Genomic DNA, 24,950 nt, shown 5'->3' with positions numbered 1-24,950 from the left:
TTTTAAAAATTTATTAAACATAAAATTAAATTTTTAGACATTGAATATGTATTTTTTTTTAATTTATCTTATCAAAATTATAATTTTAATACACTAAATTTTGAATTTTTTTAATTCGTTGTTGTGACGTAATTTTACTTTGAAATTGAATATAAAAAAGATTAAATTTATATTGAGTGGATAAATTATTATTATTATTTTTTTACAAATTTAAAATTTTATTAAGCATAAAATTAATTTTCAGACGGTAATTTTTTTTAAAAAAAAATTTGTAATATAAATTTATTGTTCTCATTTTAAAATATATTGTTAAATAAATTTTAAAAAACTATTTTCAAATTTAAGCATAATTTTTTTTTGATACATAGTATAAAAATGTAGAATAAATAAATAATCATATATATATATATATATATATATATATATATATATATAATTTGAATTAGTATATATTTTATAAATAATCATATATATATATATATATATATAATTTGAATTAGTATATATTTTATTTCCAAATAATAAGGAGGAGTTACTTTAAATATATTAATATATATCCTATTAAATATACTTGTTGAGTACTCTATTAAACTTAATTTTTTAAATAAATAATAAACTATATATAATATTAGACAACTCACACTCAACCAGTTATTTTATTTTTTTGATTTTATTTGGATTATTTAGTAAAAAAAATTATAATAATTTATTTGTATATAAGATATGAGAGTTGACGACTATACATTATATTATAAAATTGATTTTTTAATAATAATTTATAATAATTTAAATGAACAGCTTGCTATGACAATAATTTGATAGAGAAAGTGGGTTAAAAAATTAGGGAGAAATATAACTTATTTTCTTTTTCATAATTTTCAATATTTTAAATAAAAACAATTAACATCTTTTATTATTAATCACCCTATTTGACATTAAAAGATATAGGTAGAAATTAATTATAACCAAATAAATAATTTCTTTTCAAAGTTTGTATGTATTTCACCGTTTAAATATTAATATATATATATATATATATATATATATTTATTTATTTATATTTTGTTGTTGATTAAACCGTAATATTTTAAGTTTTTTTTTTTTTAATTTTTTTATTCCCACACAAATTCAAACATGGTTTAATATATATATNTTTTTTTTTTTTTTTTTTTTTTTTTTTTTTTTTTTTTTTTTTTTTTTTTTTTTTTTTTTTAAATATGTATTTAATATTTCAACTAAATTTTAAATAAAAAAAAATGAATATATCTAGGTAAACAAGAAATGCAGTTGTAGTGTAGGCATGTCACAGCTGATTATAGCTCACTTTTATCAAACAAAAAAACAAAAAACATAGAGATTATATAGCTCATCAGACAAAAACTTCATACAAAAAACTCAATCACATAACAAACTTAATCAAAATTTCAGAAAAAAAAAATCAAAACTTCCAAACACTCTTAGAACGAAAATTGTACAGGAACAAGTGTGGTGTAATAAATTGTGAGAGTCCTACATTGGTTGGGGAGGAGAACGAAACACTCTTTACAAGGGTGTAGAAACCTTCTCCTGGCAGACGCGTTTTAAAGCTTTGAGGGAAAGTCCAAAGAGGACAATATCTGTTAGCGGTCGACATAGACCGTTACATAAAGAGATAAAAGGGTAAAACAAAGTTAACGAACTGATCTTCAGTCGGCTGCATATGAAAAATACCTTATTTTTTGTCACAGATTTATATATAACTGTTGTCAATAATTCACAAATAGGGAGTTGAAGAAGAGATTATATCTGCAATTGTTAATTTGGAGAAATATTTACAATGTGAAAACTATGAGAATTAAGAACCTGGATTTTATTGTGTGGCTTCCAGATACATAGACAGTTAGCGCTTCATATACTCTTATTCTTCTTCTACTTCCACCTTTCTTTTTGCGTCTTTTTAGTGGGGAGAGGTCTGGTCTACACTCGGATCATTCACTGCTACTCCCTCCCAGGTGACCTGAAGATTGAACTCCAACAAAAATTTCTGCATAATAGCAACTATTCATCTCTCCCTCCTCCCTCTCTCTTTCTGCAGACCATCTTACCGTCGTTTTTTACTGCCTTGTCGAGCTGACTGATGATGTTATGTTTTCACTTTTGGCTACAGAAATTACATCCTTCGGATGTAATTAATCAGATGAAAGATATCAATGTTGATTAGTGACTTTGAGTAAGCTTTTCACCAGAAGAGTATTCCACCATGACTGACCCAGTCAACAAAGTGTTCGGAGTATTTCGTGATGATATCGTCGTGACTAAGGTCAGTTCCACACCGTTGTTTCACCTAAAGAACACCACAAATGAACTGATTTGTAAGATGCTTTTTTATTCAGTTGTTTGCAGGAAGAAGAAAGGGCTAAGTTAATAAGGTTGTTCTAAATCTGAACTGCACAATTGATCAAGTATCCTGAATTGTTCATAGTAACTTTCTATCTTATGAGTGATGCAGTGATTGCAGTGAGATCTTGTCTTATTTCCTAGTGTTTGATTGGAGCAAATTGTATTGAATCCCATGGAATTGGTTTCCATCCTCTAACAAAAGCATACAGACCCAATATGTCAAGAGCCAAATGGGTGAGATTAAATATAAACAACTGACCTTTGAGCTTGATCCAGACTCACTTGCAGATGACATAAAGTCAATCTTCATCTCACTTGCAACATTTTCCGATGAAAGACTGGTGACAGACCTATCAATCATGTATAATAATTAGTAAACAGATTCCTGCTTAAAGGTCGATTATAGTTCTTAGACAGACTATTCATTGATACTTCTTTTAAGGTTTCAGTTCGCACATCATGGAATCCGAAATAGAATTGTTCCAAGGAAAATCAAGCATTCAAATGTGAATCGATGGCAGGAAGCAGCAAAAAAGTCGTAATGACAGTGAGAATTGAGAGGCGAGCAAAAGCAATAATAATGCTTTTCATATCTTAGAACAGAATGCACAAAAAAATAGAAATACCTTTCACATAACTCATCTTCACAAGAATTCCCTGATGAAGAAATCCAGTCCATATCCAGAAAATTTGACCAGCTGCCTGAATCTCTACGTTCATCGTGACAAATATGATCAACTTCAAGCATTTGATCATCCTGCACGTTTTCATGAATATGTGTACGGCACATAGAGGGAGTATACCTATGACAATGACCAAAATATTTCAAGCGTCATCATTTGGTGAAACATGACAATACATAAATTTGTAGATACTTGTTTATTAGTCAAGTCGAGAGAACAGTCTATTGCACAATGCACAAGAAAAGAGTTGAAATCTTAAAAACTTGGAGAAATTTTAGGATAATTACATTTTGTTATCACATAACAAATCCTATAATGTAACAAGAAAAAGTATAGGAAATTTGATGTTCCATACCTGCAAAGAGATATATCAGATTCGCAAGTTGAGACCTCTGGTGCAGGGTCTGAGAAGCCTGTATTACATTTTTCGTTCAAATGAGGAAAGCCCCTGCTGCTTCCGTCATGGACAAGATCAGACTCACTCTGACCAAGTATATTGCCATCTGATAGTGATCTTTTAAAAGACGTCCTTCAGAAGGGTGAAAATTTCCATTTAAAATACTAATTACCATTCAAACCAAGAATAACAAAAGATAGCATAGAGTGCGTAATGTTATTTCTCATGTTTCCTTCTATGCTACACTCAATATGCAATCTGCAGAATGTCGGTTAAATTCATAGAGCATAAAGATGTACCTGACATTATCATCAATAAGATCAGGAAAGCGCTTCCCAAGATCATAATGTTGGTCGGAGTCTAATTCCCACAATGCTGGCTTTCCCGGCTGTGGTTGATAGTAACCTAAGAACCTGACCAAATACCACGTCAAATAGTCCGTTATTTATTCCCAGTTCAAAATTTATACAACTTGCGGATACTATGGATCTGACTTACACGTTAATGGCACGTTGCTTTTCAGCATCTAGATATGCATTGCTGCAATAACGTTGTAGTGTTCTGAAAAACTCCTGAGACTGCGTTGCAGCTTTCCACTGGCCTCTCCTCTGGGAAAATATCTGTGGGATGTGAATAAAAAATTATATATAGATGACAGGCAGCTCAGAGTGGCAGGTAAGCATGAAAAGCACAGGACATGCCTAAGGCCATTCAGTAGGGACTTCACAACCAAAAAATATTATTCGACTCCAAAACCGTAAACTGTCGCAATAGCCTGTCACAATAGCCTTTTTCTTGACAGCGGATTTGGCGATTGTGCGGCACTCACTCTCAGCACTGAGTGAATCAAGCCAACTTCGGATCACATTGCCTACGGCCGAACAACGTATGCTCAAGCCTCTGGTCCCCAATTTGACAAAAAGGTTTTAGAAAACGGGGCAGAGAGATTTTGGAAAGAGAGTTTGAAAGCAAGATTGAGCGAGAGATTGAAAACGGTGATATATAGCATGCAAGCAAAAGGCAATAACAATAGGTTACACAATATATAACTTTTCGGGTAGGGAGTATCAATGCTGCGACAAACAAATGTGGGGTAAAAATCCTTAGTATTAGGGAACCACATGATAAAACCATAAGTATTAAAACTCTACATGAGGGGGTCGATAGTTGATTAAATCAGTTTAGTTGTTTGTATCAAGCCTATTATTACCCAGCAAAACGACTTTGACTTGACTAAGAAAACTCAAATCTAACTAAATAGTTGAACTATACAACTTGTTAAAGAAGCATAATTGATGCGTGACTAAGATTTTTCATGCTAGTCAAAATATTATAGAAGCCTGTATGATCCATATGGAAGTACCTTATTATGTGCGGCAGAGCCACCATACTGTAATGCAAGGGTGTCACCCATGTTCTCATAAGCCCGCATCAAATCCTCCGCCAAAGGGTTGTCCAGATCAATATTTGGGGAATCAGTTAACCCTAAAGTATGTAATTGACGTCCTAAAGCAACTAGCCCATAGGCATATTGGGCAACATTTGTCCGGTCTAAACAGTCTATACAATTGGTCCTTAGGACACCGTTTTGAAACATTGCAATTGGATGATTTTCAAGTATACCACTACCATACGCCCTACTAACATCTTTTTCTGAATTTTCCCCATTTTCTTCTTCTGTTGATAGATTCTCCCCGGAAGAATCAATACCCTGATTTTTCCTGATGCATTGAAACATAGGCAATGTTGGTCAGACATATCATGCAAAAGGGGTAACCTGGAACAATCCTTACATCCAGATAAGCAAGTATGAGGGAATAAGTTTCATGCAACCAATAAACCACTATCTGTAAGACTTACTGAAGGTTGGTCCAGCTTACTAACTCCTCTGAACCTAAATTTGAATCTATTTGACAGTAGAATATGCCAGTTAAGTTCAATGCATATGTAGCAACCCTTCCAAGCAGCATCAAAACATTGGAAGCTTTGCTGCAGAAACAGTTCTCATAAAAATTATAATCACGTATAAATAATCAGTTTCAATAGAAAAACGTTACTGCCAACCACAGAATGGCTATAATACCTTTTCGCATGCTTGTTCAAATCCCAATGGAGGAATCTTAGGCGGTTCTCTGCAGATAAACTCTTATTTATATACTTTATAGCATTTGAAAACTCAGCACGTAGGATGCTTTCTCGCGGCTTCTTCTCGCGCGTCTATTTCACAAATGATTTTACATATAGTAGAAAGAGAATGGATTAAAACAGAAGACAAAAGATTGAATAACATAGGTCACAGAAACATAAACAACGAACGCAACAGCTTAGAGCATAGAACTAAAAACAAAATTATTAACAAGGAAATACCTTAATCAAATTCAATATAATTATTGGGTTTCCATATCTCAAAACAAGATTCTCAAAATGTAGTCTTGTAGCTTCGTAATTCTGGTCCTTCTTTGACACTGGAAGGAAAAAAAGATTGCAGCAACATATTAGAGAAATTACCAATAAAAAAATACAACATAAACAGGCAATAATCATACATATGATATCGGGCCTAATATTCAGCCGTGAGGTCTCCTGAGACCAAAAGAGAGGGATCGATCCCCGGTTTTGCACCACTGAACTTATTTGAGTTGGTCGCCCATCAGAAGCATCTTCTTCGAAAACAATTTGTTCTGTTTCGACATCATTAGCTACTCTTCCCTTCTCGTTAACACCTCTTTTTAGAAATCTTCACAAAATAACAGAACAATAAAATATAAGATGGCTTGCAGGAAAATGGATAATCCGCAGTTCATTTAGACATAATTCCGTAATTATAGCTAAAAAAACAATTGGATATAAAGGAAAGAATCAGCATATATTTAATAATAGGATCTATGTGATCAAGATAGTAGATGCATCTGCGTGAGTGGGCATGCACAACACAAAGCATTGTAGTCAGATTCAGATCAAAAGTCAAATATGAACTTAATCTTATTGCAAGTGTCCGCGAAGGCAATAGTACATACCGTGTACCAGCATAATGACGTGATCGTCTAGCAATGAGTGTCAACTTGAAATCTCTGCCTGAAAGAGAAAGATCAACCTGGACAAACAAAGCACAAAGTATTTATTGTCTGAAAAACCCTGATACTGCACCGAAATGCAGTAAAACCTGCACTAGAGCTGGATTGAAAATGTAATATTGACTTAACAAAAAGCCATGGCGAGAAAAAGAACAATGCAACAAAAGTAACAAACATAGAAAATGCAGCCAGAGTAATAGATGAATGCAATCATGAACTCAAATATGAAAAAGCAAAAGCACTTCAATTCCTGATGTCAACAAAAAGGGCTGAAATCAAAAACAATTTACTTATGTAAAGTATCTATTGATGTGCAACAGCCAATATCTATAAATCATAAAACCATACCTGTTTAAAGAAACCATACACTAACGCAACAGTCCAGATGGTATTCTTGAGAATATTCCGGATTCCACGAGTTAAAAACTCGTTCCAGACAAACATTGTATCATAAAGTACATGCCCTGTCTTATTATCACACATGTTCTTTTGAAGGCTACGCATGACATTGTATGAGTAGCTGAAAAAGAAGTCTTTCCTAAGATCCACTGTGCGTAAGAGCTTCTTGTATCTAAATCAATAAGGAGACAACAAGAAACATATTAGCATCAAATTAAAAAAACAAATAATTAAGTGAAAGACAAAAATTTATTCAAATGCTAAACCACAAAAGTAAAGGGAAGGCAAGTAAGTAACTTTCCCCTCTAAATTCATACTACCTTGCGTTATTCGACACGTATTACAAACATCACATCCTGGTACACTTGACAGGTAACAAAGAGGTACTACATTATTTATATGAAACTTCTAAAAGGAAGGATACATATAGAGCTATATTCATATTTCTAACTTAAAATACGAAAGATCTCATATAAAAAAAGATGGGAAAGGAATGAGAACCAAGAGAAATATGGCATCATTTGTACACGAACTTGAATCAATAACTTTACACCAAAGGGTGTATTAACAAAATAGACTACAAATATATTACCACCTCCATGGTGTTGAACTCAACTACTCCTAACAAATAACAAATAAAAGAATTATTTCCAAGAGTTCAATTGTCAATGTCATCAGAGTAAGATAGGACAACAAAAATCTAAATGTCAGTACATATGGACACTATTTCTGAAAGCTACCCCTTAGGTTTCCTCTAAGAACCAAGGACATTACATTTACATGAAAAATGGACTAAAGACCTGTTTTCATCCTTAGAAATAGCCAAATTGGACCGGGCAGTAGAATTTGGAATTGGAATCATTTCGCTCTTCGAAATTGCATAAATTGGATGGCCGCAAATAGTTCCAATCTTTCTTCGCTTTGTTATCAATAACATGTAATGCGGTCCTAAAAACTTGATGATACCTGTAACGGTTGAAACCATAAGTTCTGAAGAAAGAAGAGCGAAAAATGTGCATATATGAACACATGGCGATAACATACCAACAATTCCATAACAGGTGGTCACAAATTTAAGCCCACCCGTCAGTTTGTTTCCTTCATGTATCCGCTTCAGCAGGTCAAAACACTCATTATCTGTGTATGCGGTAGAATCTTCAAGAATATTTAGATCGCTAGGCTCCAGTCTGCTGATCTTTAACACTCTCCAGAACGTTCGGTTCTTGTCTCTTCCAATCATGTAAAAATTCTGGTCCACCAAGAAGGCATATGATTATGGCAGGCATTTTGTAAAATATGATTACAGCGTAAACAAAAGAAATCAGCAGCGATATATCGAAACAACCCATTTAGAGAAACTAGGTAAGAATCCAATCAGAGACTCCTGCTACCTCAAAAATTTTCAAAAGGAACCAATGCATACAAGAAAAACTTTGAGCAGGTCTATGTAAGTTCAGATAGGGCGAAATCCAGTTCATATTGAAGATAACACATCTTCTGAACATAAGGATTTCCTCCTCTACGCAGATCCTCAGACTCCAAAATCGCACAAATCGAGCTCAAGGAGGCCACGGATCAATTTTGAAATACCCATGAGGAGAATTAAACGGAAATCGCCGAAGTCGACCCGACAAATCAAGAGTAGAAATCAAAATCATACTCAATCATAAACAAGTTGAATAACTGATTCAGAACTTCAAAAACTTACGGAAATGACCACAAAGATCCTGCAGAATCAGATTACAGATAAAGGAAACGCGTTTTGAATTTTCAAGTAAGAGATATTTACCGAACGCGTCTCATAGAGCCTGAATTTCTGCAAGCAGAGAGAATTGGGATCGAGTTTATCATGAATCAAGCTTTGTTGCTCAGTCTCCGCACCCATAGTTTCGATCTCCGAGCCTCAAGGCCCGGCCTCACCACCAAAAACCAAACTCCCAACCACGCAAAACTCAAAAACAAACTTCCCTCGCTGCACAAAAATCCTCAACAAAACCTCAATCAGTAAAGCACTCAACACACATCTACCCTCACAAGACGAAGACAAAACAAAAAAATGCTCAAGAACAGCAACTCCACAGAATCAGACCACCAAAACGATAACAGAACAGAATTCAACAGAATAAGTGGAGGAAGAGGAGAAATGACACAACACAACAAGTAGAAGAAATCAAACCGCTAATGAAAAGACAAAGATGAACAGCTTTTTTGAAGAAATAGAGATGAAAACAAGCAGATCGTACTCGAAGGATGAAGAACAACAAGGGAGGCTGCAGCAGAACAATGGCAGAAAACAGCTTCGAAGACTGTATCCACACAAATTAAGGTAATAATATTAATTGATAAAACAGAGAAAATAAAATAAAATAAAATTCCGGGCTTTTTTTTTTCTTTTTCTTTTTCTTCCTTTTATTTAAATAAAAAAAATTAAATGGTAAAATGGTAATTAATCCGCCGTTATACTAATTATAGGCCGCCCAATCATTGTGTTCTTTCTGGAAACACTTCCATTGGTGGGTAACTCAATTACCGAACCGACCGAGTCACCGAGTCAACTCAACCGCTTCCAATTTTAACCGACCGACTTAACACGGCTCGAGATGATTTTGGGGTTCACGTTTTAAAGCAAGGTTTTTTATTATTATTATTATTTCTTTTTAATTTTTTATTACTCCGTTTGTTAGGGCTATTTTGTCTTTTCACTTTATTGCAATTATTTATAATTTCCCACCCTTGCGTGGAACAATGTCCTCATAATTCACTTAAAAAAAATTAAATTAAAATCTTTTTTTAAAAATGAAAAATAAAAATAAGTCAATAATTTAACAATTAATAAAAGAAAAAAATAATAAGCGAATATGCCTATGTGCCTTCCGTTGCCTACCTTCCTTGCTTCTAGTCTTCCCATTAGCTAATATAAAAGGTAATAAAAAATATTATTATTATTATTATTATCTCGTAAAATAAAACTCTTCGAGAATATAACGTTCAAATATACGAGCCTATTTTCAAAATTTTGAATTTTCAAATGACAGATAAAGGCTACTTGCATTTTTTAAAATTAATAGGTTTATCTCGTGCAACTGACATAAACATTAATTAATAGGTCAGATGTTCAAGCTGTTTCAATATAGACTTACTAAATAATTATAAACTCATAATTTACTATTTGACCCAGTTTGGCCCAGTGTTACGTAACTAATTATTGATTACATGGTATTTAATGAATTAATGATGCTCTAATCATGCAATTTACTGATATAATGCATATAGGGTAAAATTGTCATTATAATTTATAATATATTTATTAAATTTTACCGTAGCAGAACGGTACCTCTTCTAGTAGAATGTGATTTAGGGATGAACTAATTGGGACCACATTCGAATGAGAGCGTTCCTATGATAAGTTGGCTAGAAGAGACTTAAAAGAATTGAAAATTACTGTTCGGTAACGTGACTAGTTTGACAAGGGAATGTCGAGGCTATCGGGTACCAATATAAATTTTGGGCGTGAAACGTTTTTCCAGATTTTTAACGTTATAAATATTATTAAAAAATAAAATAAAAAAACTAAATCAGAAACTGTTGAGCATGTAACACTCGAGTAAACGAGACGTGCATGAATAACCGGAACTACATTTGAATGAGAGCGATCGTATGATAAGTTGGCTAGAAAAGACTTAAAAGAATTGAAAATTATTGTTCGGTGACGTGACTAGTTTGACAAGTCGGGGCTAACCGGTACCAATATAAATTTTGGGCTGGAACGTTTTTTTCATATTTTTAACGCTATAAATATTATTAAAAAATATTATTATTTGGAGGGGCATAAACGATATTCTTTGCTTGCACAACCATCAAACATGATGCTAAATCGAATTTGAGAGGAAGCAAAGCTGGCCAAGAAATTGAATTTTATTATTATTTTTAATATTATTATTTATGTCAAAGCTTATTATAATAATGTTGGTGGATTTATTTATTATGTGGAAAATGATTTGAGTTTTAATTAAATAATATGGAGGTAAGATGTTGACCGTATGATCTACATCGTACGGCAAGGGGAAATTGACATTTTCAAACGTGGCCAGATCTCCGGCGTTGCTGGAGACAGCTGGCGGTTGATGTGGCCAATACGTGGAGGTTTTAATTTCCACAACGTGAAAATGTGCAAGCCACAACTAATTTTTGTCTTTCTTCCTCGGCCGACATGAGACCACGTGTCCTATCTGTGATGGGTTGAGAAACAAATCATTTTCTCAGGTTCCCACTTGGAGATAATAGATATACCAGCATTTATGTGCCACGTGACCTGTCCAAGCTGACTGCAAGTAGATATTGTCTTTTTAGCCCTATTTCGGCTGGTGACTGGCTCTGGTACCATTTGTAACGAGTCAAAACAGACAATGTCTACCAGCGGTGGGTTTTAACTGATATACTCACTCTTTTTTCCCTTTCTCTTTTCAGGTACCAGTCGAGGTGGGGAGGTGCTCAAGAGTTCACTGTCACAAAGGGGTGTCAACACAGGGCGTTGGTTAGTTGTATTCTTTTAGAGTTGATGTTATGTTCTTTTGTGTCTCGGGCCATTTTTTTCTTTAGCAAATAACTTGGAAATTTTTTACGCTGTCGCACGAAATTTTACCATATTTTATACATTTTCAACGTTTTACTTAATTTTGTTTGTGTTTGGTTTTGTAATTTTGTCATAGTCCAATTTCTCGAAGTCTCGTAAATTGATTCGTAACAAGGAAGTTGGACGTTTTTGTTGAAACAGGAGGAAGGTGGGTATTTATTATAAATGAAAATTGATTTTTTTAAAATTAATTTTAATATTTTTGTATTTTTTTTTTAAATATAAGAAATAAATTTATAAAAATCAGGTGACTGTGGGTGAGCAACTCTTTGGTAGGTACAAAGGTGACCCTAACAAAACCCATTAATTTTGAATAATTAAAAATGGTTGTCGAGCAATAATTGGAAAGTCGGGACTTAAAATTNAAAAAAAAAAAAAAAAAAAAAAAAAAAAAAAAAAAAAAAAAAAAAAAAAAAAAAAGTCAAAGAAGGCTTTTTGAGTGATTCGAAATTCCAATATATCTTGACTTGGAAATTCACATGTAAGTGTTATAAATTTGGGCTTCCCTAAATTGGAAATAAATAAATAAAATTAATTTATTTTATATTTTATTTTTATTATTTGTATTAAAATAGCCTTTTTAGGTCACTTTACGTGATTCCTCCTCATCATATTCCAAGTGCAAATCCAAGTCACACTTTTTAAAAAAAAATTATTCGAATTTAAAAGATTTCTTTAAATTAAAAAAAAATTAAATTACAAATTTAGTCTTTAATCATCTAATTTTATATTTAACACGTTCATAAATTTTAAAATTATTTAATAATTTTTTACTATTTTTATGTTTTTTTTTAATTAAACGAGTTTATTATTCTTTTTGTCGGATAAAATTTAAATAGAAAAAATATATATTTTATTTATGTATTTTTTTTTTTTCTTTGTAAATATTATAATCCAAAATTATATTAAGTCAACAGTATAAGTATTAGGTGAAGTTTTATAAAAATATGTATAATTTTTAGTTTTTTATTTATTTATTTGAATATGCATATTAAAAATTTGGAAGTCATCCTCAATTTATGGAAAAAGTGCTTTTGATTTGGATATTTAAAAAAAAAAAAAATGGTTAAGCTTGAATTTATTCAATGTTTATTTATTTTTAATTTTTAAAAATATCTCATTATTTTATTATATGAGTCGTCCATGTTAGTGTATACGGCGTATTGGGTTTGATTGGATTGAATCGAATTGGATAGGTTGGTGACCCGAACAACTCGAATATAGCTCCCAACCCAACCCAATCATCTATTTTTGAGTTGGGCTGAGTTGAGCGGTGGAATTGTTATATTTATTTATCCACTATATATGTTATATTAATAATTAAAATCTGATGAAATTTAAATATTAAACATTTACAAGTCACTAACATTAGTTACAAAAGTCAAAATGATATTGTACAGTAAGGTAGAGTTGGATTGTAACTTTATTTTCGACTTAGGTAGATTGACTTGACCAAAAAAGTGCCAACCCGCGAACCCAACTTAACCCAACTCAACCTTTCTGATTTGGGTTAGATAATTCGGGTGGATCGAATTCTTCATTCTCGGGTTGCTCGGGTTAAGCTAAATAAAAATAATAAAAAAAAATGGGTTACCTAATAAGATGACACACAAACCAATACTTAAAATAGGGGATTTGAGATTGAAAGGGTTGGGGAAAGTGGGATCTCCCACTTGCAGCTTTTACTTCTTTAAATCATAATTTAAATAAATAAATAAATAAATAAATAAATAAATATATATATATATATATATAAAGATAGAGAGAGTTTTATTTGTTTATTTATTTGAGTGACTTTGAGCCTAAGTTAAAAAAATGGAATATGTACAATTATTTTATGAAATATTCTATTTTATTATATGCTTTTAAAAAAAATATTTGATGCCTTCACTTTGAAGATATACATTATATTGTTATATTCTTGGTTTTAGATTCTTTATCTTTTTAGAAAATGACTGGAAAAAAAAATGTTATAGAGCTTGCCTTGACGTTTAATATAACTTTGATTGCTTAATTTATTAACCGAAATAATAATTTATATGATTAAGAAAGTCTTCGTTGTTGTAATCAAGATAATAAACGTGTAGGTGTGGTCTTATCGTATTTTTATATATTATTATTAGAGGTGTACACGAGTTGGGTTGGAAAAATCTTTTAGACTTATTCAAATTTTCGGGATGGTTAAGTTGGTGACTTGAGGAACTCGATTAGAGTTCACAACTCAATCCAACCTGTTAAGGATATTTAGTAATAAATTATAGTTTACCCATATATATTATATTTGATATTTTATTATAAAACAAATATCTAATATTTGTCTTCAGGTATCTTTCCGTTTATTGTTATTTCCATTTATTACTATTTCCAAATCATTGTAATTTATTTGATTATAAATAAGATAACTTTCATAACTTTCACGTCATTTAGGTGTGGTGGATTAATCAAATATTCACCCAACCGTCTATTTTCAGAATGAGTTAGGTTGGGTTGGGTTGTCGGGTTATTCTTTTATTATTTTTTTTTTAAATCAATACATGTTATATTAATTTTTTAAAAGTAAAGTAGGGTTGGACCCTATTTTTTAGTGGGTTGAGTTGAGACAAAAAATGTCAACCTATAAATCAAACTGAATTTTTTATTTTTTGAAAATCAAACCCAACCCAAATCGAAATATATATATATATATATATATATATATATATATATATATATATATATATATTATATTTATCTAATCCAACTCAATCTTTATGGTTTTAGTTGGGTAGTCGAGTCGAGTCATATGAACACCCTTAATTCATTTAAACACGTAGCCAAAATTGAACATAGTTCGATGTGCCCTCTATGAAGCTTAAATATGGTATCAATCTAAGCACGGTTTAGAGGATAAGGTCTCCCACCGACAAAATTAAACGATGAATTTTACTTTTATTTAAAAAAAAAATCATAAAAATATTGTAGATAATGGAAAAATTAATGGGAGTTAGATGTTGATGAACATGAGACGACAAGTTAATGTGATTCACATGTGATTGTAATTGAAGAGGAAACAGAAAACTCAGTAGAGAATCAATATTAATCAGTTTATTAAAAAAAATAAAATAAAGTTTTTCATATGAAGATCCCTTCATTTCTGACAATAATTTTGAAAAGGAAATAATAATAATAATAATAATAATTAATTTTCATTATGATTTAAAATCTCAAAATTGCAAATATTTTTCATGATCTAATAACACAATATATATATTTTTGGCCTCTAAATTATGAATTTTTTCATGATAATATCCCTAAATTTTTTTTTTTAAAAAAAATATCCATAAATACATTTGTTTCAATAATATTCATAAATTAAAAATTTAAAAAAAAAAATCTCGGACCTTTAAAAACATTTTGAAAATATATCCTAACTATTAAGTTTGACCTGTAGAGTTGAAATATTGACTTTATATGATATCTATAATTGATGTTTTATCTATTGAACTATATTCCGATAGTAAATTTCAGATACTAATGTTTATAAAACGAAACTAATTAAACGTTTAATTTAGAACGAGTTTCTTAGTTATTTTGAAACTTTATTTAGTGATAGGTACAGATGGAGTTCAAGCTTGTGATGATCCACATTGAAAGAATTGTTTGAGGTTGGAAGGGTTAATGAATTGGGCATCTCCATTCCATATCAGCTTTGCAAACTGCTCATAAGCTCTTTCATTGGGATGGTAAGAGTCGAAGAACAGATATTCATTGGGATTTTCACATAACTCAAATTCTCTTTGTCCTCTCATTCCTCCACAGCTATATATTCCTCTCAATTCTCCACTTCCACAGCATGCTCTTCTTCCATCCTTCAAACCTTCATCCAAATACGTCACAACATCATCGTTAGTAGGTATGATTCTCTTTAGACTTTTCTTTCGGACTTACCTTCAAGATTTTTAAAACGTGTATGCTAGGGAGATGCTTCGTTCCTATCTCCAACCGATGTGGGATCTCACAATCCACCATCCTTGAGAATCCAGCGTTCTCGCTGACAATCCACTCTCCTTGGGAGCCCAGCGTTCTCACTGACATACCGTCAAATGTCTAGCTCTGATACCATTTGTATAAGCACAAACTCATTTAGGCTTTTCTTTCGGGCTTCACCTCAAGATTTTTAAAACACGTCTTCTAGGGAAAGGTTTACAAGAATGCTTCATTTCAAGATTTTTAAACGCGTTTGCTAGGGAGAGGTTTACACCTCTTTCTAAATAATGCTTCATTCTTCTCTCCGACCGATGTGGGATCTCACAATCCACCCTCTTTGGAAACCCAGAGTTCTTGCTGACACACCGTCCAATGTCTGGCTCTGATACCAATTGTAACAGCACAAACCCACTTGAGCTTTCCTTTCAGGCTTCACCTCAAGATTTTTAAAACGGGTCTTGTAGGGAGAGGTTTACACACCTTTAAAAATGCTTCATTCCAAAAAAATTTAAACGCGTATGCTGAAGAGAAGCTTACACATAAAGAATGTTTCATTCCTCTCTCCAACCGATGTGGGATTTCACAATCCACTCCTCTTGGGAGCCCAACAAGCACTAACATAGAGTCTAATATCTAGCTTTCATACAATTTGTAACAGCACAAACCCATCGTTAGCAGATATTATCTGCTTTGGCCGTTATGTATCGTCGTCGCCTCACGGTTTTAAAATGCGTTTACTAGAGAGAGATTTCCACACTCGAATGCTTCGTTCCTTTCTCCAACCATCCAACCAACGTGGGATCTTACAAACCCTAATCTAATCCTCAATAATTCATAACTCAAAATGTTTAATCTTTACCCATAAAGATAGTACCTATGTTTAATGTTGTCTAACTTAAACATTGACTCAAAAGATTCTAACTCCATATATAAGATCTAGATGTAGAGTAAGATTATAATCTTTTTTCAGAGACAAATCTTAATAGAGAAAATTTAAGAAACATGGAAAGATTAATGGAAGAGGAAAAGAGTTGGTTACCATATTTTGAAGGGTTGTCGATTCTGGTTTGAAGCATATTGTAGGTATCAGCAAGGGTGTATTTGAATCCTTGGAGATCGTGGGCAAGCTTCTGAAGAGCAGCAGGAAGCAGTTTGTTGTGAAGCCTTGCAAGCGCTGAAGCTTCATCCCAACAGCTTCCATGGCCGCCCACTTTCATCAATCTCGTGTGCGGCATACAACCTAAAGGAGGCACTGCCAGAAATGCAAATTTCCTTCCTCCTTTCTTGTATATTTCCTATCTCATCAAACAATTACATTACTGAAATCAAACCATTTCCAAAAACCTTCTGAAGTAATTTCAGATTCAAATCGGCAAGGTTCTGAAATTTTCAATTTGGTGTTTATGATTTAATTCGACAAGTTTTCTTTCTACGATTTGGTTAAATTTCAGGACTAGTTTTCAATTGTGTTCTACTCCATCGGAAGATCAACTAGTTTTTTTTTTTTTTTAATCATTTGGCTCTAGTTTCAATGTCAACTAGTCATTAAAAGTTGAATCGATATTGTAAGAAAACTGATCCAAATTCTAAGAACAGAAAATAACATCAATAATTGATCATACAATTCCTATGGAACGTAGTTTGACGGGATAAGTTTGGATTCAGTTGAAACAAATGAAATTATCTAAACTAAATTTAAATTTAAATAGCAATAAGAACGGAATTGAAACTTGAGATTAGATGGAATTGAGGAGGGAAAATAATCAGAGTCGAACTTACTTGGAGGACGGATGTTACGTTCCCGATCACCATGTTCACGTACTCGATTTCAGTGTACTTTTCAAGAACAGGAGAACCTTCAAAAGCGACGATGTAATCGTTTCCTCCGATACTGAACATATAAACAGAGTCCGAGAGCAAGCTACTGGCTCTGGCATCACCGAGCTTCTTCCTCAACGACCTCTCCACCTTCTTGAAATACCTAAGTTGAGTTTCAATGTTTATAGCCTGAAATTCAAATCGATGCAGTCAATTTCCGGAAAATGCATTGAAATCCGCAGAGAAAAAGAAAAACGCGAAGAGGAAAGTCGATGCGGTTTGATCGATCGACTGATATTGATTCGTACGAATCCTTGGTGAGTTTCGACTAAAGCGCCGCCTCCACCGGATGCAAAATTGACGCCATGGATGTAGAGATTGTTGTGAGGATCTAAATACGCTGGAATCAGAGGCAGATTGGCGTACTCCGCTGAAAAAAAAGAATCCTGTAAGAACGAAAACGAAACGAGTCAGAGTTTTAGTTCAGTTTCTGTTTTGAGATTTACCGATGAAGTCTGGTATGAGACGGCCATCGGAGAATCTTCCGGTCGGAGAGTTGAAGAAAGTTTCGCCATAGGGCGTGAAATTGGCGCGGAAATCCTCGGTAGTGTTGATGAAGTTGTTGTTTCCAGGATCGAGAAGGGAATCGCCGAAGACGAAGAAGGCGACGCCATTGTTCGATGAAGGAATGTCGCCGATTTGAGATCCATGTGAGGTGAAGAGAATCGTGAAGAAGATTTTGAAAAAGAAATGGACGTTTGAAATCTTCATCTCTTCTGACATTAATCAACGGAGAGGTATTATTCTTTTCGTGTTCTTGTAACGATATAATAGAACAGAGTGAACTCGAACATTATTATTATGATATTCTGATTGAATTTAAAATAAAATAATTGTTTTTAAAAAAATATTTTTTATATTTTTATATTCTAATGACCGAATATTATTGACTCATTTTATGGATTATAGTAGTGGAAAATTATTATTTGAAGAAGTCATTGCAATGAGGTTGATTGTTTTGTACTATATGAGAAAATAATAATAATAATATTTTGTTTTCTTGTTTCCTACGTAATGATTTTAAGGATCATAAATTTAAAATTTTATGTTCGTATCCATAAAAAAATTACTCGAGTTCATAGGATTGAGTTACCAAAAAAGAGGTTTGTTGTTAGTTAGATGTGGTTTCAATTCATTTATTTACCATTTATTTACTTAGTTGTGACAATTTACTACCGTAAAATGGAATGAGAAGTAAATTGTCACGACATGAATCTTTTAGGTTTTGAAAATCAAATTGAAACTAAAAAGACGTAAGCGAAAACAAATAAGATAAAAAAAATAATTTAAATTAGAAAAACAACAAAGACGATGTTGTACAAGATTTTACAAATAGGGAAAATTATAAAACAAAATATAAAAGAATCCAAAATGTAAAAACGGATTGACACTCTGGAACGTACCCCTTTGTGACAGTGTAGCTCTCGAGCACCTCTCCCACTTTGACTGGTACCTAAATAAGAAAGGGGAAAGGAGTGAGTATAAAAAATATAAACAATCAACCTGTAGGCTCTCATTATCTCTCATTGCTTCCTTCTCTTAGTAGGAAAGGGGAAACGGGAAATGAGTGATTATAAAAAATATACTCAATAAGTAAGCAATCAACCTCTAAGCTCTCATTGCTTCCTTCTCTTAATAGGCTCTCACAACTTTCCATTGGTCTATAAGAAATTTGGGCTCAACCATTACAGTGCTCTAAGCTACTGTGTAGGTCTCCAAGCTCCAATTGATTCTTCATTGATCGTCTTTCTATGTAGTCCCTAGTCCCTCTTTGGGACTGGTTTACGGCGTCACGACGTTGACCTTGACCCGTTCCTACACTCAATAGAAGTGTTCATACTAAAACACCTGCCTACATAGTCCCTAATCTCTTCCAAGATCGGTTTACGAAGTTGCGACGTCGGCCTTAACTCGTTCCTACACTCAATAGGAGCTTTCATCCTGACACTTACTTGTGTAATCCTTAGTCTAACTAGGATTGGTTTATACGTTCGCCTGCTTCTACGCTCAATAGGGGTCCATATCTTGAATTAACTACTTATGTAGTCCATAGTTCTTCTCATGAACCGATTTAACAGGATTAGAGCAGCAACCCTAACTCAACTTTACCCTCAATAGTAATTCAACTAATTTCGTGATTCTGTATGCTACTTAAATCATATTAAGACACCGTGGAAGTTTATTAAGTTCTTAGAGCGTCCAAGCGGTTTAAACTCCATTTCTCAATTCCAGGACATTCTAGGTTAGCCCTTCGCTTAACCAATCCTTGGGTGCACATAGGTCTAACCTCTTGTTCTATATGTTAACCGCATTAGTTATAACGCCTTAATCTTAATTGAACTCTTGATGCATACTCTATTACGAGAAATGTATCTATCGACCGTCTTTAACACGTAGAGCGTGTCTACTAGGAAAAATTTCAATAGTATACATTTTTATATTGACATTTAACATCTATTTTATTATAAATTAATGATTTAAAAATTAATAAAAGTTTAGAAAATGTAATTGCATCAGATCAAAATGTTATTGATTTATGATGAAATAGATGTGAATACATATACATATACATATACATACATAGAAGGATAAGATTATAACATTTAAATTTTAATCAGAGAATATACAAATTTTGTATAAAGTTGATTTAAAAGGCTACCGATTATACACTAAGAAGAATCTGAAAGGTGCTTTGAGATAAATGAATGAATAATAAGTTTTAACAAACAAGAAAAAGACTAATTCTATGATTACTTTGAACCCTTATGAAAAACAAACCCAAATGCAGCCATGATTATAATCAACCATAAAAGCTAATCATTTCCAAAAAAATTAAATATAAATATAGTTTTTTTTTTTTAATTCATATGATGGGATGAACATTTGTATCTTGAAATAGTAATTGGGCCTAGAGGACTTACTCATTTAAATATTCTCAAATTAAAATAAATTGAGTTTGACTATGTAGACCTTATACTTTATAACGTGTAACTCCATTTCAAAATTTTGAATTTTGTTTTTCAATTCACAAACACGTGGGAGCGAGAACTTGAATCCATAGGATGTGTGATGCCAATTGAGTTAGGTTTTCTTATGGCAATCCTTAGGGCATAGATGAAGGAGAAGCGATGGGAGGGGCACTAGGACAATCAACCGGAGACCTAGAGGGAGTAGGACTGGAGCTTGGAGAAGCTAGAATTTGAATCTATAGGATGTGTGATGCCAATCGAGATAGGTTTTCTTATGGCAATCCTTCGGGCATAGATGGAGGAGAAGCCATGGGAGGAACAATAGGACAATCAACAAGACCTAGAAAGAGTAGGACTGGAGCTTGGAGAGGCTAGAATTTGAATCCATAGGATGTGTGATGCCAATCGAGTTAGGTTTTCTTTTGGTAATCCTTCGGGCGCAAATGGAGGAGAAGCAATAAGTAGGACTGGAGCTTGGAGGAGCTGCAGTAGGCAAACTAGTCGTCGGAGATGGAGATTTCGGAGCGGGGGTGAGGGTGACAATTGAGTTGGAATTAGAGGGGAAACGACCGGAGAAGGCATCGACGTGGTTAGCGTCAGAGGTAGAGGCTGTTTGGTATGTATATAGGTTGTTCATTCAACTGTTAATCTTACTATGTCTACAATCTTGGAGTTGGACCACCTACAACCTCCAGCTTCTCACCTCTTTAAAATAAGGAAAAATCATTGAAGAGACCTACCATACTTGTAAATTTTTTCTAAAAAAGTTGCTATATCTACAAATGGCAAACACTAATTTGGTAACATTACAATAAGAACCATATTTCAAAAGAGAAATAATGAAAGCAACTCAATCACGAAAGATAAAAATATTAAAGTTGATAAAAAAGGAAAAGCAATGATTTTGGTATTTTGACAAAAAAGAGCAACTTCTTGTTCATTTTGAATCTCAAAACGGATAAGGACAGATCAAAAACAACTTTTGAAGTATATAGAGAATTTCTGATGAGATGTCATTGTCCTATCATCTCTAAAGGAAACATTTCTTTTAAAATCTAAACCCTGAAAATAAAAACTATGGCATTTTACAGAAAAAGCAAACTAATAAAATATTCAGAGTGGAAAAGGGTCGAATCAAATCACATGCAACAATGAACAAACAGCATAGAGAATAGGAAGAAGTACCTCTTACAGAAGAAAGCACGTGAGTTGGAGAGTAGGGCCAAGCAATACGATGGGATGGGATGGGATGGGATGGGATGCTCAAGGAACGGCACATCACTGGCTTTGTTGAGTTTTGAACTAACCATAGCCACTGATTGTCCACTGCCTTTCCTCTGAATTCCCCATGCCCTTCTCCACAGATCTTACAGGCTTTTCAAGCTGCAACTCATTTATAAAAAAGAAAAAGAAAATACTCGCAATTACTGACACAGATGAAACAATGAAAATGATCTAAACTCTAGCTATGGCTGGCTTCCTTTGGGTCAGAGAAGTTTCATTCAGAAACTTATGCACCAAACAGACATTTTTATTGCACATTTCCTTAGTACAGAACAAAAATAGAACCTTTTCGGTTTCTGTTTATGAATGTTATAGAATATCGAAGAGATATGGAAGGGAATGGGAACAACCATCCATCATTCATACAAACACAAAAGGTAGAATTGAGATTCAACAAGTTTTCAACATCCATAGCATAGTTTATCAGTACAAGCATATATTAGTTTTGAGTTTCCCATAGTGTGGTCTCGAAACATGAAAAGGAGCCTACCAAGTAGTTACTATGTGCCCTCACATTGAACATACACACCAATGGCCATGTTCGTTAGGTCATTGCTTATGCAGGCAGATCTCTTTCTCTCGTCCATTCCCGTGACAGATGGCAGACAAATGTTCCTGCAATAAGTTTTTATGTGAGACATTTCAAGTTTTAACAAGCAAAATAAAGGAGATTCATCCTGAAGGAGTATGCAGTTTTATAAAAAATCAGGAAGACTTGGGAGAAACTGATAAAGATGTCGAACTCACTAATATGTAGCTTTTATTTACATAACCTAGCAAGGTGGACAAGAATTGCTTAGAAGACACTGCTGATCATTGCTGTAAGATCGTCAAAAGTCCAAAGGTCGACTGAGTTTTCGCCATCCTGGTTCCCCGTCTCTCCAGCAAGGAAGGCATCCATGGATGTATCCCAGCCACCATCAAGATATGGCATCTGGAAATTTTTCATCTCTGACTCAAAAGAAGACAGCTCCTCAGATAGGGTCTTTTCAGAGCCTTGAGGTACCATATTCTCTGAGCTATACTTGACTTTTTTCCTTGGAGAAGCAGACTCCACAAAGTAAGATTCTTGATTTTCCATGGCAGCTGAAAGAGTAGACGAGATTTCAGGAGTTTTTGCACCCTGCTCTCCCCATCCAAAGTCAGAGTAATCAAAGGAGTTGCTCCCTTGATCTGAATTGAAGTACATGGGGGAAACATCAGAAGAAGGTGGGCTGGTTTTTATTGCAACGTCTCCATTGGCATGGAATGAGTTCATGTTGACGAGTTGATTTGCAAGTGGTTTTTCCTCCAGGAATCCCATGGTTCTATAGTATTCTTCATCAGAGCTATTCACAAAATCATTGTTCTGGATTAGATTTGGTTGGGTCCTTGTCAAGCTAGTTTTGGCAAGTGGTTCCTGAAGGTTTGTTTTTGCTGAACGCTTTCCACTAGTTTGTGGAGCTTCATTGGGGAAATTGACCTTAGCTTTCTTTCCTCGAATTCGTCGTGCTTCAGCATCATAAGCTCGAGCAGCTTCTTCAGCAGTATTAAAGGTTCCAAGCCACACACGGACTCCTTTCTGGGGGTCACGAATTTCTGCTGCCCATTTACCCCATGGTCGCTGTCGGATTCCCCTGTACTGATTCTTTCGCTTTCTTTTTGAAGATTTTTCAGCTTGTCCAGAGAATTCTACAGATTTTGAGGCTGCAGAGTATATAAATCTTATTAAAACAGTGAGGAAGAAAGAATGCACATATCAGGAGGAGAGAAAAACATACTAACAAAATTGAATCAATTCCTATAACGACGAAATAAAAGAATTTAAGGGATCTAGAAACTACAAACGACAGATATGTTGAAAATGTTTGGAAAAGTTTACTGATGATTCACGTTTTTCAAAACACTCATTAGCTACAGTAAGATGAATAATTGGAAGGACCACCAAAAAAGAAAGAAAGATAGAAAGAAAGAATAAAGCGAGAGTCCAAGAATTAGGTTTCAAGCATTTTATGAATGACCAACCAATTAGATGAATACCACTAAGCAACAACTTGTCTAGCAATTACGTTAGCCGATCCAGAAATATTGACAACTCAAACGAATTTTCATTTATATAGAAAATTAAATGGATAAAAAATTTCGAAAAGCAGTGAACATCATATAATAAGTTCAATTATGTGTTAATTTCATCAATATGTGTTCAATTGGAAGGGAGAAGCTTGATTGCAATCAAATAAAAATGATAATCCACAGCTATTGGCTGGATCTGGTGCCCCGTCCTTATTTTTTTCTTTTTAAATCAATAAAATGGTCTCAGTTTGTTCCTCAAAAGAATTCGTTTCTGCACTTTGAGACCGAATGATCAGAAAGTGAAATTTCCACACATAAGACCATATTATCCTAAACATCCACCAAAATCTAGACGGCCAAAACAGATCTACCTCAAACCAGCAGAATGTTGAAACAGAAAGTGAACAACCGAAGGCCATGCATCAAAAACCACTATTTATTCAACAGAAATCAGATAAACGATCGACTTCAAAAAAGCAGTAAGACTCAAAATCAATACCAGAAGACAAAGCGTAAAAACAAACGAATTAGAGAAAGAAAGTTACCACGAGCAGAAGGAACGGAAGGATTTCTACCAGCAGAGAATGCAAAGGGTTTGACATCGACGAGCTCTCCATCGTCCAATTCCAAATCTGATTCATCCTTGAAGTGCTGGAAATCGGCCTCGAAATCATCGTCAATATCAACAATACTGGACTTAACCGGCTTCGACAACTGACTTCCGAAGCCAGGTTTATTCAAATTGGGCCAAAGGTGTTCACCGGTGACTCGCCGGGAGCGAGTCGTCGGAATGAAACCAGAAATTAAAGCACCTCCACACATTATTCAAGAAGGAAAAGAGTTGAACTGAAAAGATTTTGACAGAGAAAAAAGAGTGGGAAAATTGATGGTTTACCGAAATCTGAGAGAAAAATTTGAAGAACTTTGAAATGAAATGGAATATTGGTTGTCGGGAAGTGAATTAATTTTAGGGTTTTAATCAACTTAGGTTTCTTGGTAAGAAAGTCGGAAGAGTTGGCACATTACTCGTGGGGCCCATCTACTGCAAAATCCCCATTTTGCCCCTCTCCTTTATGTCGTCACATACTTTACGTAGTCGACTCCACGACAAAATAGCATTTTCATTTTTATTTTTATTTTTATTTTTATTTTTCCAAATATGAAATTATTTAACTTGTTTCTTATTTTAGAGAAAAATACATTTTTACTCCAATTTTAAGTTTGACTCGTCCATAA

The 24,950-nt window shown here is 33.6% G+C and overlaps 3 protein-coding genes and 1 long non-coding RNA gene across 7 annotated transcripts in view; 1 reads left to right on the top strand and 3 right to left on the bottom strand.

Annotated features, from left to right (window-relative positions):
• Positions 1-1,670: 1,670 nt before the first annotated feature.
• On the bottom strand, positions 1,671-9,283 carry LOC111778520 (phosphoinositide phosphatase SAC2-like). 3 transcript variants are annotated; one of them, XM_023658407.1, is made up of 16 exons: positions 9,176-9,283; positions 8,722-8,904; positions 7,977-8,181; positions 7,733-7,898; positions 6,882-7,104; positions 6,477-6,553; positions 5,827-6,196; positions 5,543-5,676; positions 5,320-5,448; positions 4,823-5,180; positions 3,958-4,079; positions 3,759-3,872; positions 3,418-3,591; positions 3,006-3,182; positions 2,639-2,729; positions 1,671-2,323 (listed from the first exon to the last, which is right to left on the bottom strand). In XM_023658407.1, exons 2-16 carry the CDS (start codon positions 8,815-8,817, stop codon positions 2,219-2,221), a joined length of 2,541 nt encoding a protein of 846 aa, XP_023514175.1. In that variant the 5' UTR covers positions 8,818-8,904; positions 9,176-9,283; the 3' UTR covers positions 1,671-2,218. The 3 variants fall into 3 exon arrangements, with proteins under 3 accessions (XP_023514175.1, XP_023514177.1, XP_023514176.1); XM_023658409.1 differs by having other exon boundaries at positions 5,827-5,924; positions 6,006-6,196; positions 8,722-9,246; XM_023658408.1 differs by lacking the exons at positions 8,722-8,904; positions 9,176-9,283 and adding an exon at positions 8,324-8,659 and having other exon boundaries at positions 5,827-5,924; positions 6,006-6,196.
• A 5,798-nt stretch (positions 9,284-15,081) lies between these two features.
• Positions 15,082-18,213, bottom strand: LOC111779274 (GDSL esterase/lipase 5-like). Its single transcript, XM_023659392.1, has 5 exons — positions 17,856-18,213; positions 17,658-17,779; positions 17,311-17,538; positions 16,571-16,826; positions 15,082-15,421 (listed from the first exon to the last, which is right to left on the bottom strand). Exons 1-5 carry the CDS (start codon positions 18,130-18,132, stop codon positions 15,171-15,173), a joined length of 1,134 nt encoding a protein of 377 aa, XP_023515160.1. The 5' UTR covers positions 18,133-18,213; the 3' UTR covers positions 15,082-15,170.
• The window catches only part of LOC111779276, a 26,822-nt gene continuing 20,006 nt past the window's right edge, over positions 18,135-24,950 (top strand). For both annotated transcript variants that reach the window (XR_002812669.1, XR_002812668.1), the window contains exon 1: positions 18,135-18,146. This is a non-coding gene — a long non-coding RNA (uncharacterized LOC111779276). The remainder of the gene's footprint in view (positions 18,147-24,950) is intronic.
• LOC111779273 (ethylene-responsive transcription factor RAP2-12-like) lies at positions 21,892-24,684 on the bottom strand. The gene is made up of 3 exons (XM_023659391.1): positions 24,260-24,684; positions 22,410-23,348; positions 21,892-22,277 (listed from the first exon to the last, which is right to left on the bottom strand). The coding sequence occupies exons 1-2, from the start codon at positions 24,534-24,536 to the stop codon at positions 22,459-22,461; spliced, it is 1,167 nt and encodes a 388-aa protein (XP_023515159.1). The 5' UTR covers positions 24,537-24,684; the 3' UTR covers positions 21,892-22,277; positions 22,410-22,458.

This window comes from Cucurbita pepo, chromosome LG17, assembly GCF_002806865.2.
Source record: "Cucurbita pepo subsp. pepo cultivar mu-cu-16 chromosome LG17, ASM280686v2, whole genome shotgun sequence".
Classification (NCBI taxonomy): Eukaryota; Viridiplantae; Streptophyta; class Magnoliopsida; order Cucurbitales; family Cucurbitaceae; genus Cucurbita; species Cucurbita pepo.
Note: the sequence above shows the minus strand (reverse complement) of the source record. Positions and strands in the feature narration are given on the sequence as shown.

Excerpts from the sequence above, each read along its gene's own strand:
- LOC111778520 (XM_023658407.1), bottom strand. The coding sequence starts at position 8,817 with ATGGGTGCGGAGACTGAGCAACAAAGCTTGATTCATGATAAACTCGAT. Across the intron at positions 7,105-7,732 it reads ATTTCTAAGGATGAAAACAG|ATACAAGAAGCTCTTACGCA; the intron begins GTCTTTAGTCCA and ends TTATTGATTTAG. Across the intron at positions 2,730-3,005 it reads GAAGATGAGTTATGTGAAAG|GTCTGTCACCAGTCTTTCAT; the intron begins GTATTTCTATTT and ends CATGATTGATAG.
- LOC111779274 (XM_023659392.1), bottom strand. The coding sequence starts at position 18,132 with ATGTCAGAAGAGATGAAGATTTCAAACGTCCATTTCTTTTTCAAAATC. Across the intron at positions 16,827-17,310 it reads ACGTAACATCCGTCCTCCAA|GAAATATACAAGAAAGGAGG; the intron begins GTAAGTTCGACT and ends TTGATGAGATAG. Across the intron at positions 15,422-16,570 it reads CGACAACCCTTCAAAATATG|GTTTGAAGGATGGAAGAAGA; the intron begins GTAACCAACTCT and ends ATTTGGATGAAG.
- LOC111779273 (XM_023659391.1), bottom strand. The coding sequence starts at position 24,536 with ATGTGTGGAGGTGCTTTAATTTCTGGTTTCATTCCGACGACTCGCTCC. Across the intron at positions 23,349-24,259 it reads TTCCGTTCCTTCTGCTCGTG|CCTCAAAATCTGTAGAATTC; the intron begins GTAACTTTCTTT and ends TATACTCTGCAG.